This window comes from Meles meles, chromosome 1 (assembly GCF_922984935.1).
Source record: "Meles meles chromosome 1, mMelMel3.1 paternal haplotype, whole genome shotgun sequence".
NCBI classification, from domain to species: Eukaryota; Metazoa; Chordata; class Mammalia; order Carnivora; family Mustelidae; genus Meles; species Meles meles.
The window spans coordinates 202594211-202607704 of NC_060066.1; the positions used below are offsets into that span (position 1 = coordinate 202594211).

At 54.0% G+C, this 13494-nt stretch overlaps 1 protein-coding gene across 1 annotated transcript in view; it reads right to left on the reverse strand.

Moving 5' to 3' along the window:
* Nucleotides 1-13112, reverse strand: part of VWA5B1 (von Willebrand factor A domain containing 5B1) — a 38496-nt gene extending 25384 nt beyond the window's left edge. Inside the window, exons 1-7 of the mRNA XM_046026593.1 lie at nucleotides 12974-13112; nucleotides 11073-11225; nucleotides 9171-9441; nucleotides 5317-5462; nucleotides 4283-4414; nucleotides 3512-3636; nucleotides 28-204 (exon numbers count right to left, since the gene is read on the reverse strand). Of these exons, the coding sequence (XP_045882549.1) occupies nucleotides 28-204; nucleotides 3512-3636; nucleotides 4283-4414; nucleotides 5317-5462; nucleotides 9171-9441; nucleotides 11073-11225; nucleotides 12974-13112 (1143 nt within the window). The remainder of the gene's footprint in view (nucleotides 1-27; nucleotides 205-3511; nucleotides 3637-4282; nucleotides 4415-5316; nucleotides 5463-9170; nucleotides 9442-11072; nucleotides 11226-12973) is intronic.
* Between the last annotated feature and the right edge of the window lie 382 nt (nucleotides 13113-13494).

The window sequence follows — 13494 nt, forward strand, 5'->3', positions numbered from 1 at the left end:
CGGGGGGCAAGGTTTCTCTTATAGTACCTTGACACGGTGGATGTTGGTCCCACTCATGCTGCCGCTCCTGTCAATGAGGAAGATAAACTCCCCATGGGTCTTTCTCAGGTTTGGCTGGACTGACTGAAGGTCAGGGCAGAAGTTGAGCATGATGACGGAATGGTGAGGAATGTCCTTGTGGAGGCGTTTCCGGATGATTTCTGTCTGGAGGAGAAAGGAAAACCCTCTCACTTGGGCATCCCAGGGTCCAGAGCCACTCTTGGGGGCTCAAGCTGGTCCCCCCACTACTCACCAAGCTTTGTCAAGACTCCACTCATGCTCTGTAGAGAGAGCCCCAGGTCGACTGCACCTGGCTCTTGCATGTGCTAGATTTTCCCAGTCGCGTGGACTTTGGAGGCAGAAAGACCAGGGTTTAAATCCCAGCTCTCACCATCCAACTGTGTGATCTTGGGCAAGTCCCTCCTCTGGTTCTGTTTCTTCATTTATAAAATGGGGCAAATGACATCCCCTTCTCAGGGAGGTTAGAAGATGACCCTGAGCAGGAAGTCCCTGCGCAGGTGCAGGCTAGAAAGCATCTTTCTGTCTTTCACTCCCAGTGTCTAAGCCGCTGGCCTGCTGCTGCTGAGTGTTGCTTCCGGATGCACCCACGCTCATTTCCTCACGCTGCCCCTCTCTCTCCCGTTTCACCCCGATTTCCTCTCTGTCTCTGTCTGACTGTGCCTGGGTACCAGCTTCTCTGTGTCTGTTTCTCTGTTTTTATGGGAGTCCCTTCCTCAACTCAATCGATGACATCATCACACATGCAGGTGTTCAAACCCAAGACCGAGGGGTTGTCCTTGGTTCCTCTCTGTCCCCACCCCGTGCATCCACCGTTCAGCAAAGGACTGTTGGTTCTGCAGCTAAGATGCATGCTGAACGTTGTCTTCTTTTTTTTTTTTTAAAGATTTTATTTATTTATTTGACAGACAGAGATCACAAGTAGGCAGAGAGGCAGGCAGAGAGAGAGGAGGAAGCAGGCTCCATGCTGAGCAGAGAGCCCGATGTGGGGCTCGATCCCAGAACCCTGGGATCATGACCTGAGCCTAAAGCAGAGGCTTAACCCACTGAGCCACCCAGGCGCCCCCTGAACGTGTCTTCTGCTCTGTCTCCATTGCCAGCAACCCAGTGTGGGACAGTACCGTCTCTTGTCTGGGGCCTGAGTGTCCTCTTTCTGCCACTTGTATCTCCCTACGGTCCATTTTTTTTAAAAATTTCATTTATTTAAGAGAGAGAGGAGGGAAAGAGAGAGGGAGAGCATGAGCACGGAGAGGGACAAGGAAGCAGAGGGACAAGCAGGTTCTTTGCTGAGCAGGCAGCCAGAGGCAGAGACGGATCCCAGGACACAAGATCATGACCTGAGCTGAAGTCAGATGCCTAACTGACTGAGCCACCCAGGCGTCCTTTCCTGTGGTCCCTTCCACATAGAGCGGGGAGTGTGATCATCCTTGTCATCCTGTTGTTTAAACAATAGCTTCCCCTCATACTTTGCATCATGGGTATGAGGCTCCCTAACGCCTGACCCCTGGCTACCTGTCCACCCCATCTTTGCCCGCTCTGCTCATGACATTTCAACAACTCCGACCCCCTGTTTCCTGAACATGTCACCATTGTCCTGCTTCCGGTTCTGTGCATGGCTTCCCGTTCCTCACCACTCACCAGGTCTCATTCTCAGACAGACTTTCTCGAAACCCCGGGCTCACCAGCACCCACACTTTTCACTCATTAGTGTATCATCCTGCTTTGTTTCCTTCATGGACCCCAGCCCTCCTCGCTCTCATCTTGCTCATTCATTCCCTTCTGGTCATGCTAGAACGCAAGCTTCCTGAGAAAAAGGACGTGTCATCATTTTTAGTGTTGTCTCCCCAGTGCCTAGAACAGAGACTGACATCTATGGGGGACCTAGTATTTGCTGAATGAATAAATGAGAGGCTGAATCTGTGTGAGTCTTTTCATTTGCCACTGACCTATGTGTGCATCTCTGGGGTTCCTGCCCCCTCGCCTGGTCTCTCTGCTGTCTCTACTTGTCTCTGCTTCTGTCTGCATCTCTGTCTCTTATACATGGTGTCTTCCTCTATGTCATTTGCCCCCCTCTTGTCCTCTCTGTGTCATACCCCCCTTCCTGATTGATGTTCACGCTCTGGATGCCTGCCTCCCTCCTTGGTGAGGGATTGTGCTCTCCCTCCCGCGGGGAGCTCTCTTGCCAAAGGCCACTGTGCAGCTGGGCTCTCTGGAAGACAGAGCCCAAGGCAGCAATAGCCACATGTGCCTGTGCAAGAAGCCTTTTCTGGGCATCTGACTTTTGCCTCTCAGAGACGTGGCATGGGGGCCCGGCTCAGAATTCCCCAGTGTCTCCTCCAGCTGCCCTTATCCAATCACAATAAACTCATCACTTCTTAGCAGCGTGGAGTGACCGCTATCGGTCCTGGAGCTCATGAGAATACAGGGTATTTGCATAACCAACCCAAGGTGGCAAATTCTCATTTGCCTCGGCTGTCCCAGAGCTAACTGAGCAGTGTTGGCAGGCGGAGGAGCCAGCTCCAGTCCTGAGAGCCCCAATGACCCCGCCGATGCCCACATGCTATAGTTCTCAAAGCCCAGGGACACCCCCACTCTGAAAGCCTGGCCCCAGCCTCTTCTCCCAGTTGACTCATCTGGGTGAGAGGGTCCCTCTGGGAAGACAGGTGTTTCCCTAAACATGGGATGATATAGGTCATGAGCTACTGACCCTTTATCTCTGCCCTCCCTCCTATGCCCCACCAGGCCCCTCCAGTGGGATATCTAACAAGGGGATGACATGAGCAGGAAACCATCTACACATTCCCATACCTTCTCCCCCCTACCCACCCCATGATCCTCTGCCACTCAGGGAGGGTCTCTTAAATCCAGCAAAGCTGCCCCCCCCAGATGGATTCTAGCCCCCTGCTCTGCTGAAGCCTCCTCATACTGGCACTTCATGCTGGAGGGGACGGGCCGAGAAAGGGTCTTCATCAGGCTTTCTCCGCTCTGTCTTTATTCTTTACATAATAGTAGCAAGGATCTCAGAGACAGGATGAGCAAGAGACCCATTTAGCAGGGAGGGAAAGGGAGGGCCAGGGGCAAAGATGGGGCTGGGAGGGCACCTGCCTCTAGGGTCCTGGGAGCCACTTGGGGTGGATTAACCTGGAGAAGACCAAGGTTGTTTCTGCCACCAGCCTAGAAATGTCACCTGGCTTAGGCTCCTTGGTGGCACCAGGAGCAAGTGGCCTGGCAGGAAGCAGGACAGGGTAGCTGCTGCCTCTGGATGTCCACATTCCCAGAGGTGCCCCAGCCCACGGAGGGAAGCACGGACGAGGATCTGCCACCAGCTCACTGTGGGAGTGACCAGCCAAACCACCCCCTTCCCCTTCTCGGTATCCTCATTGGGGCAATGATGACCCAGTTCCCAGTGTCACCCCACTTCTGCCACCACGGACGCGGCCCCAGCCACCCTCACCTGTCTCTCTGCCCTGCTGTCCTTCTTCATTCCTTTAATGAACTCCGCTCTTCCTTTCAAGTGCTGCTCCAACTCTCCCAGGGTCATGTCCCCTTTCTCCATCAGGACGTGTGGCATGTGGGGCTCTGCAGAGATGAGATCAACTCTTGGCAGTTGTCCGAATATGAGGGCAATACCAGGGACCTTGGTTTAAGAACAGGATCTTCACGGTGGGGAGGAATCCCGATTGGAAGAGGAGAATAGAGTTCCTGACTGCCTGGAGCAGTGTGGGGCCATGGGAAGACTACTGAGCTGGCAGGTAGGAGAGCCTAGTGGCCTTGGATAACTCACTGACCCTCTCTGGGCCTCAGTTGGCTCATCTGTAAAATGGGAGACAGACCGGCTCTGATCTTTTCAGATCCTGACTTCTTAGGAATCCTTAAAGAGACAGAAAGTTGCTCCCTGAGTGTTCAAAGCTGGGAGGGTCCCCTTGAGCTAGGATTTCAAAGGTCATCTGCTCAGCTGCCCTGGAGCCAAAGTTCCCCAGTGGGTGAATGAGACCCTGGGGCTTCTGGAGCTAGAATCTGGGCACTCAGTTCTGCCAGCTAGACTCATTTTCCAGGAGTCACTTAGTTGGTCTTCTCTTTTCTGCCACACACTCCTGTGCTCCCCGTGGTGTGGCCCACTGGACAAAGGGCCACCGCTGTGTCTGCTCCCCGTAGGATCAGCATCTCTTTCCTCCCATAGCCCCCCCCCCCCCACCACCACCAGGGCCCGCCTTGTGCCCCCTACCACTGGGATGGATGAGGATCTCCACGGGCCGGTCGAAGGTGTGCCTGTTGGCCAAGGTGATAATGATGCTCTTGGCCGATCGTGCGGATGGGGCGGCGTCGGCTCGGATCTCGTGGGTGGGACTCTCCACCCCTGGGTGACACAGAAAGGTGGCATAGGCTCAGCAGTCTTGGGAGAAATCGGGGCTCAGTGGGGGAACACGGAGGCCCAGGTCAGAGATGAGGGGCCCCCGACCTGCTGTGTAACCACGGACAGGCCTCCTCAATTCCCCCATTGGCAAAATGGGGGCTTAGACGGATGGTGTCAATGGCCTCTCCTGCCCCAACCTCAGGACCCACTGGGGTCGAAGTGTTGCTTCCTCTTGGGGCACATAAAGAAAGAGCTCAACGGTCGGTCGATCACTGGGCACCCTGTAAATGCCTTTTGTGTTGGACTGTCACGCTGCTCTGGGAGAGCACTCATTGACAGGAAACCGTGTCCTTGTATCCCTTTAAATCCTTGAGTGGGTTGGGGAGGGGAGCCATCAGAACAATGGTTCCCAACTCTGCTGCACAATTAGAATCGCCCAGGAGCTCTGAAACATCCCAGTGCCTGGCACACGCCTCTGACCACTGTCATCAGGAGCCCTGCGGTGGTAGTGGGGGGGCGGTGTTTGGATTTGAAAGCTCCCCAGGTGATTCGACCATGCAAGGTAAGAACTAGGGGGCACCTTGGGGGCTGTGGCCTCTAGGGGAGGACCAAGGATGTCCATGCCCCCATGGACATCACCTCACGGGAGCCACTGAAGTGGGCATGGGGCCAGCCTTGAAACCTGCCTGGGGAGGGGCTCATCTTAGGGCCAGATGTTGGGAGGCAGGAAGTGGGGGGTCTGCAAGGCTCTATGAGCTTCAGGATGTCTTCCATCTGGACAGGACCACTTCCCTGCCCTCCTCTTCCTCTCTATTCCTGGCAGGTTTCGGTCTGAAGCTCTCCCCACTCTGGGGCCTGGGGTCTCCTTTCCAGCCCCAATCCAGGTCTGGGCAGCTGTGTCTCACCTGCGAGCAGGCACGGCCCACGGATCTCCAGCTGGAAGTTGAACTCGTATTCCATGGGGTTGGACACGTCGGTATCCAGGAGAGTCGCCAGGCACAGTTTGCTCCAGGAGTCCAGGGAACGGGTGCCAAAGCAATGCTTGTCTTTCCTGGGAGAGGGGAGGGGAGAGGAGGAGGAGGAGGAGGAGGCAGGGGGCCAGTGGAAAGACAGAAGAAGATGGTGAGCCCCAGGCAGCCCTGATGGCCCTGCAGCCCATCTCTCCAGGGGGCTGATCTGCTCCCTCCCACCCTACACCCTTACTCCTCCCGCAAGGCCTGCCTCCAGGGAGAGGGGGGACTCAGAAATAAGGCACAGTTACCTACAGTGGTGAGCTAGATGCCAAGCCTGGTGGCCCCCAGCAGCTGCGCACGTCGTTCTCACCAGTGCCCCTAGAGGTGGGATCAGGGTCCCCATCTCCCCATTTCCCACATGGGAAAATAGAGGCTCCACAAGACGCAGCAGTAGCCTGAGTTCCCACAGCTAGGACTTGGCAGAGAGCGCGTTCTCGCTGGTCAGTCTGGCTACACGGTGAAGAGGTTCACACCGCATCACCCTGCTTCTTGGCTCCCTGCCCTATTCTGTGAGCTGGGAGCGCCTGCACCAGCCGCTTCTCCAAACCTCAGTTTCTCATCCATGAAACGGGGATGATAACGAGGTGCCTTGAACGAGAGCTCAGGGAAGCGTCCCTGGTAAAAGCCTCAAGGTTCTGGGCTCTCTTTCTGGGTCATCCTCATCCTGTCTCTGACCCTGCTCCATCCCCCACCTGCAGGGCCACGCCCCCTAAGCGCTTTGCTCTGTATGCTTAATACTTGACAGAAAGGTCTTCCTTTGGGCGCCTAGGTGGCTCAGTGGGTTAAAGCCTCTGCCTTCGGCTCAGGTCATGGTCCCAGGGTCCCGGGATCAAGCCCCACATCGGGCTCTCTGCTTGGCGGAGAGCCTTCTTCCCTCTCTTTCTCTCTGCCTGCCTCTCTGCCTACTTGTGATCTCTCTCTGTCAAATAAATAAATAAAATCTTTAAAAAAAAAAAAAAAGAAAGGTCTTCCTGGTGATGTCCCAGGGGTGGGGGAGGGGAGCACGAGATTGTATGTTTTCAATGGAAGAGAGCACACCGTGTACTGAATCACATTCAATCACTTCCTTCGTCTCACTCACTGCTGTGTTTCTGAGCTCCCTCTCTGTGGCCATCTGCAAACCAGTCTTTGCCCGGACAGGCTATCACTTAGGAGCATCTTATCTCCTACTTATTTCTTCCTGCCTCCCTGTCCCAACAGGTAACACTGCCCAGAAGATCCTTATCTGCGTCCCTTTTTTTGGACTTCGGAAAGAATTTCTTTGGGGCTCCTGGGTCAAAGGCTCGTGTGTTGCTGTCTTTGTACCTGCTGACGTGGGCAGCAAGCCTCCTGTGTTTGAGAGGCAGGGCCTACCAGAGCTGGGGATATTCAAGACCTCGGTGGGTCCAGGAACAAGAGGGCTGGGAGGCCCTGAGAAGCTTATTCCTGCCCCTCCAGGCAGGCAGAGTGAAACAGATGCTCTTGGGAGAAGCCGGCACCAAATCCCCATAAACCTCAAAGTTGCACAGACAGAGTGACACAAATTAAAATAAGAATAAAAGATAATTGGGCGCCTGGGTGGCTCAGTTGTTAAGCATCTGCCTTCGGCTCAGGTCAGGTCATGGTCCCAGGGTTCTGGGATCCCGCATTGGGTTCCCTGCTCAGCGGGAAGCATGCTTCTCCCTCTCCCACTCCCCCTGCTTGTGTTCCAGCTCTAGCTGTCTCTCTCTCTGTGTCAAATAAATAAATGAAATCTTAAAAAAAAAAAAAGAAAAATAGGTAATACCAAATGCTAGTGGGGAGGAGGAGGAGAGGAGACTCTTCCTTCTAGTGGTGGAAGCGGAAACTTTTCAGCCTAGAAAGCAATCTGGCAATACACAGTGTGTCTTTGGTGTTTCTGGTCTGACGTTGGCTTGTGCTGCCAGTTTCTTTGCTGTGCCAACAGGTGTCCTCACCCTAGGCTTCAAGATCCTATAATCGGACTCCCCATCATCCCCCTGAGTTCTTTCTTTTGTGCTCCCAAGCTGCTATAGCCATATTAGCCTTCTTGCTGCTCCTCCAACACATCATACCTATTACTGCCTCAGGGCCTTTGCACTTACCACTTGCTCTGCTCTCTGCCCAGAATGTTCTTCCTCCAGCATATTTCCAGCCTCTCTTTCTTCAGATCAGGCTTCAAATGTTGCCTAAGCCATCTATTTGAGCTAAAATATCACCTAACCCCACTCTATCCCCCTCTAGCTCTATGCTATGAAGCATTTAGCATCATAAAACTCACTTAACATATGACATGTTGTGAGGTTATTTCTTTATTGTCTGTCTCCATGTCCCCCCGCCCCCATCAGAATGCCAGCCCCATGAGAGCAGGGACCTTGTCTTTCTAGATTACTGCTGTATTCCCAGCACCCAGAACTGTGCCTGGCACACAGTAGGTGCTTAATTACTGCCAGGTCGTGACCAAGGAGTGCCCTCCAGGCTGAGTCCATGTGGGAAGCTGCTATAACCCTCTCCCCACCCCTCAAGCTTGGCCTGAGATCAGCATTTTAATGGTGGCCTCCAGAACTTTGTTGACACTGTCTTCTGTGTCCCTGGCTGTCCCCAGAACCTTACAAGGGTGTGTATGAAACTTCTGGATATACTTGGCACACTTTCCCAGTTTTCAGCTTGGCTCTCACTCACCCTCACTAGGGGTGGGGGGAGTTAGGTAATTTAACTGGCCATTAATTGTGAATGTTATTTTTCTGCCAAAGTGATGCAAAGACCCTCTGGAATAGATTTTTAAAATTCACACATGAATGACAAAATACAAGACACCTCCAAAGACATCTGAACGCAGCTGGTAAGGAGGGTGTCCTCTCCCTGCATGGGACACGCTCCCCCCCCCTGAGTCCTCAGGTGGAGAGAAGGGACCCAATTTCAGCAGCAGGGGCTCTAGGCTGCAACCCAGAGAGAAACTATGCTGCCCTGGGCCTGTAGTATTCCCAGACCCACCTTGCTGAAACCTCTTGTACTGGCTTTTTGTGGCTTTGGGAGAAATCTGAAGCTGGTCAGGGCCACAAGGCGTCCTGTGTGTCTATAGCCACATCTTCTGTCGTCCTGCTTCGGTTTCTTTCTGGAGTCCTGTCCTTGCTACCTCAGGGCCTTTGCCCTTGCTGTCCTTCTCTGTTGGAACATTCTTGTCTGTGCTCACCTCGCTGTCATGGCTCAGCTCCCAGCTGAAATAGGACTCCCCAGAGAAGTCTGGTTGCCCCCCAGCATGGGTCCCTCTTTTATACCGTCAGCCCAATGAACTTCTCCTTCATTGCACTTTTCACATCATTAATTATGCATGCAAGCTCAGAAACAATTACCCACCTACCAGTAGTGCTCTCTGTTGGATAATGATCTCCACCACCCAGTGCCATATAGGAAGCAACCACCGTGGCTTGGTGCCCTCTGTATCCCTAATACTCAGCTCGGTGTCTCGCACCTAGTAGGTGCTCAGAAAATACCTCTCGTGTGCATTATAAAATACAGCCTGGAAATTCTCATTCCCAGCTGCCCAAATACTAGAGCTTCTGGCCGATAGCGACAGGGGGGCATTTCAGGGAGATTCTTCAGTGTTCTAAAAGTGAGCGGAAGGGAGTAATTATTTGGATGGTGGTCACGTTAGCACTGAGCCTCACCTTCTTCTCCTTATGTCTCCCACCTCACTCCCCTGCCTTCATCCAACTGACTCCCTGCAGCCATCCAAGGCTCCGCCCCCGGTCCAGGCTGAGGCTCCTTACCCTTGAGCCTGTCGTGTGGAGGGGCCGATGCTCTCCGTGCAGAACTGAGGCACGGTCGGGGTGCAGACAGCCGGCAGCAGGACCCGCACAGCCCCGCTGGGCAGTGTCGGGAGCTCCGAGGAGGTGCTGACAAAGACGGTGATATTCTCCATAGGGGCGATGGTGCCCAGGTTGACCACAAACAGAATCCGCTCCAAATCCTCATCCAAAGCCAGCTTCCCTGGTGTGCAGGAAGGAGGGATGACAGAAATCGCCTCTTGCAGAGTGTTCCCTAAGCGACAGGCCTGGAGTCAGCAGTTTGCATATGTTATCTCTGGTTTGCTGTAACTGTGGTAGGTTTGCGAGCCCCTTTTGCTGATGGGGAAACTGAGGCTTAGCGTGGGGGTGCGACCTACCCAAGTTATTCAGTGAATAACTTACTCGTTGAACCGGGATCTGAACCCACAGGGGTCTGAGGCCAGGCCCTGTGTATTCTGCTGGGAGTAGGAGCCTGGGACCCACAAAACCCTGAGAGAAGTCACGTCCCCATCCCCGGACTCTGCTTCCTCTCAAAGAATCACATTTAAGTACCCTCCCAGCTTTGAGGCAAGTGCTTCTGTTCATTTCTCTCCTGTTGTCAGAGAGGCCCATTTCCTCACCCCTGCTTAGCTGGCCCCACCCAGCCACCAAGCCCTCCATGGAAACCTCCCTGGTCCCCACCTTGCCCTTCTCTCCCTCCTCTGACATTATCCAGATCCCTTCCGCCGGAGCCACTCCCACCTCCCACCTTCTGCTGTGGTTACCCCCAGCCTGTCCTTGTTCTCTTCTAGCCCATGAGCAGCCAGAACAACCTGAAGGCAACTTGGTATCTTACACACGCCACTTGCTCATTAAAATATTCTCGAACGTCTTAACGATCAGGTGAACAAACCCCATTCAATCACAGATCCAATGGTAAGAATCTCTTACGTCTAAATTCAAATCCTGCCTGTCACTAACATGCTGTGTGAACTTGGGCCGGTCACTCACCCTCTCTGTGCTTCGGTACCTTCAATGGTGGGCCCAGTAGCCATGGTATCAGAGATGGTCATGTCTGCTACCATGGCTCTGTTGAGCTTTGGGTGTATACAATTACTAGTTCCATTTTACAGATGAAGCTTAATTTTTTCTTTTTTCTTTTTTTTTTTTTTTAAAGATTTTATTTATTTATTTGACAGAGAGAGAGATCACAAGTAGGCAGAGAGGCAGGCAGAGAGAGAGGAGGAAGCAGGCTCCCCGCAGAGCAGAGAGCCCGATGCAGGACTCGATCCCAGAACCCTGAGATCATGACCTGAGCCGAAGGCAGCGGCTTAATCCACTGAGCCACCCAGGCGCCCCTCTTTTTTCTTTTTTTTACAAGATTTTATTTATTTATTTGACAGACAGAGATCACAAGTAGGCAGAGAGGCAGGCAGAGAGAGGAGGCAGAGAGAGGAGGAAGCAGGCTCCCCGTTGAGCAGAGAACCTGATGCAGGGCTCCAACCCAGAACCCTGGGATCATGACCTGAGCTGAAAGCAGAGGCTTTAACCCACTGAGTCACCCAGGTGCCCCCTTAATTTTTTCTTTAAGCTCATACCATTTGCAAACAATAGGATGGGGAGTCAAGCCCTGGTGTGATTCATTCCACAGCCTCCTTAACAGACTTGCTAACTGTACAGATAGAGGCCACAACTCATGGGGGTTTTGCCTTTGATCTTCAGGATGCTTCTGAGGTGAGAGCAGGAACGAGGTTCAGAGAAGTTAAATGATTGGCCTGAGATCACACAGCATTCCTGACTCCCAGTTTAGTGCTCTCTCTACCTTATCTCACTGCTGTCCTTTCAGTCTGCTCGAGACCCTAGCCAGGCCCGGGACCCCTGCCACCGCCCTTCTCTCCTCCTCACCTGTGACAGAGGTGGCTCGGACACGGGTGCCCTCAAAACGGGCGTTACCCATCTTGGCTTTGTCCTTGATCTGTACTGTCACGACCCGGTCGGCAATGACCGCCTCAAAGCCGATCACCGTGGTGTATTCATCCAGTGGGTACACGAAGAGGCCTGCAGGGGAAGGGCCGGCATCACGGGGGGCTCCAGCCGCACCCTGCACACTCCACCCCTGGGAGGGAAGCCAAGCCTTTGACCTGCCAGATCGATGGACAGTACTCACTGCCACTTAAAAAACAGTGGGGGACCCCAGCTGGGACCTCATGGCTCTGGGGCCATTCATGTAAGTGCCACAGAGGCCCTGTGGGAGCAGTGGGGGAGGGGGCTGGCAAAGGGACAGCTGGTCCTCTGTCCCGGCCAGCTCTCACTGTGCAGGCGTGTGAGACCCATGTGGCCAGGGTGTCTGAGTTTTCAAGAGACAATAGAAATCTGGGTTTTTATGTGACTTGTTGTGTGTGCCAAGGAGCGGGGGCATCGGAGGAGACAGATGAAGGCTCTAATCCAGTCCCTGCCTCCCCTCCTGGCCTGGCGACCTTGCATAAGACATGGGGCTTCTTGAAGCCTTACAGCCCCATCTGTACAAATGAGGCCAAGAGAGCCAAACTCATGGGGTTGTCATGGAACAAGTAGTCACCATGACTTAGCCATGTGCCCTGTGTTTTTATACATTAGTGCTTCTCAGACTCTAATAACGCACGAGTCATCTGGGTTGGCAGGGAGGGGTCTTGTTAAAATGCAGATTGTGATTCAGCTGTTCCGGGGCAAATCCTGAGACTCTGCATTTCCACTCAGCTCCTGAGTGGTGCTGATGGCTTTGGGACCGCTCTCGAGGGATCAAGACAGTACCTCATTTGAAGTGCCCACGAACCCTGGGGCAGCACAATGCCTGGTCCATGGTGAGCCATCCATAGACCCCGGCTCCCATCCCTCTGGGCCTCAGCCTCCTTATCTATAAGATGGGGACACTGGTCTCCCTGCACGTGGAAAGCTCAAGGACCTTCCCCACATTGGCTAGTCCTTTGGTCTCCTGGGCCCCTAGCAAGTTCCATTTTGAGTTGCCCCCTGGAGATTTTCCTATACAGACAGCCAGGGTGATCTGTCCTGCCCAGAAGTTTTCTGAGGAAAAGTCAGTTTCCCTACAGTTTCCTTTGGGGACCGAGATGGTTAGGACAGAGGGTGGTACCCCAAGACATGAAACCTGGGGGTTAGGAAGTCCTCATTGCTTAGATTGAGGAGGAATCCTAACTGCAACAAGCCTTTACACAGCCCCCTCCCAGCCAGCCTTTCCGTGACCCCCTTCCTTAAGCGGGGAGACAGGAGATGGGTTGACAGACTTCTGCTGGCCAGCTTCCCGTCCTCTCTCGACTGCCCAGCACGGATGATTCATAGTCTCACGCTGCTTTTCATTCCGCGCGGTCCTTCCTTGCGCGTTACCTCATCGGCTCCTCCTGCAAACCCCTGCATCCAGATAGGCAGAGAAGCATCCCGATCTGGATAAGGACAGTGGCTTCCCCAAGGTCACAGGGACAAGAGCGGGAGCTCCTACTTCTCTGTGGAGTTTACTGACTCTACTGGGAGGCTTCCTGAGAAAGTGGGGGGACCAGCCATTTGAGGAAGGTGGGCCGACTTGTGGGATGGCAATAGTCCTGGGACAGCCAGCTGGGGCTGAGCCCAAATCCTGACCGGGTGTGTTACTGGCTTTGAGGCTCGAGGGGCGGAACGGCAATTCCCATTTCACAGATGAGCAAACTGAGAGTCAGACAATAAACATAACTCGTCCTGTGGATGGGCTAGTACTTGTCAAGGTGAGGATTACATACGGTGGGCGGGGGCCCTGGGGGAGTCGCAGCAGGGGTCCTCACCCTGGAAGGGCTGGGCTTCCAGGTTGCCATAGGTGAGAGAGGCAGTCAGACCCAGAGCGTAACCACTGACGAAGGACGTGACGTCAGAGGCGGTGAGGGGCAGGGCTGCCCCTGTGATCTGGTTCAGCAGACCTGGCATCCCGCTGGCTACTCAGCTTTTAGGGCCTGTAAGAGACAGGAAAGGTGGGAAGTGGGGAGAGGTCCCCCCATCTCATCCCAGTCCAGACCTCCCCTTCTGCCCCCACAGGCGGCCAGCCTTCTCCCAGTTCTTCCCCACCCCCTTCGTGGGAGTCACTCCTGCTTGCTCTCAACCATCCTTGAGAGAAGTGGGAATTCTGTTTTTGTCCATTTCACAGCAGAGAAACTGAGGCGTGAAGACAGGGAACCTGTCTGGGTTCACTCAGCAGGAGGGAGCAGAGTCAGGGCCAGAGCCCAAGCAGGTTCACGGCCAACCTGGAATTCTCCCCAGTGGAGTGCTCCTAGAGCTCTGGATGGGAGTCCAGGGACGCGGGCCCTGACCC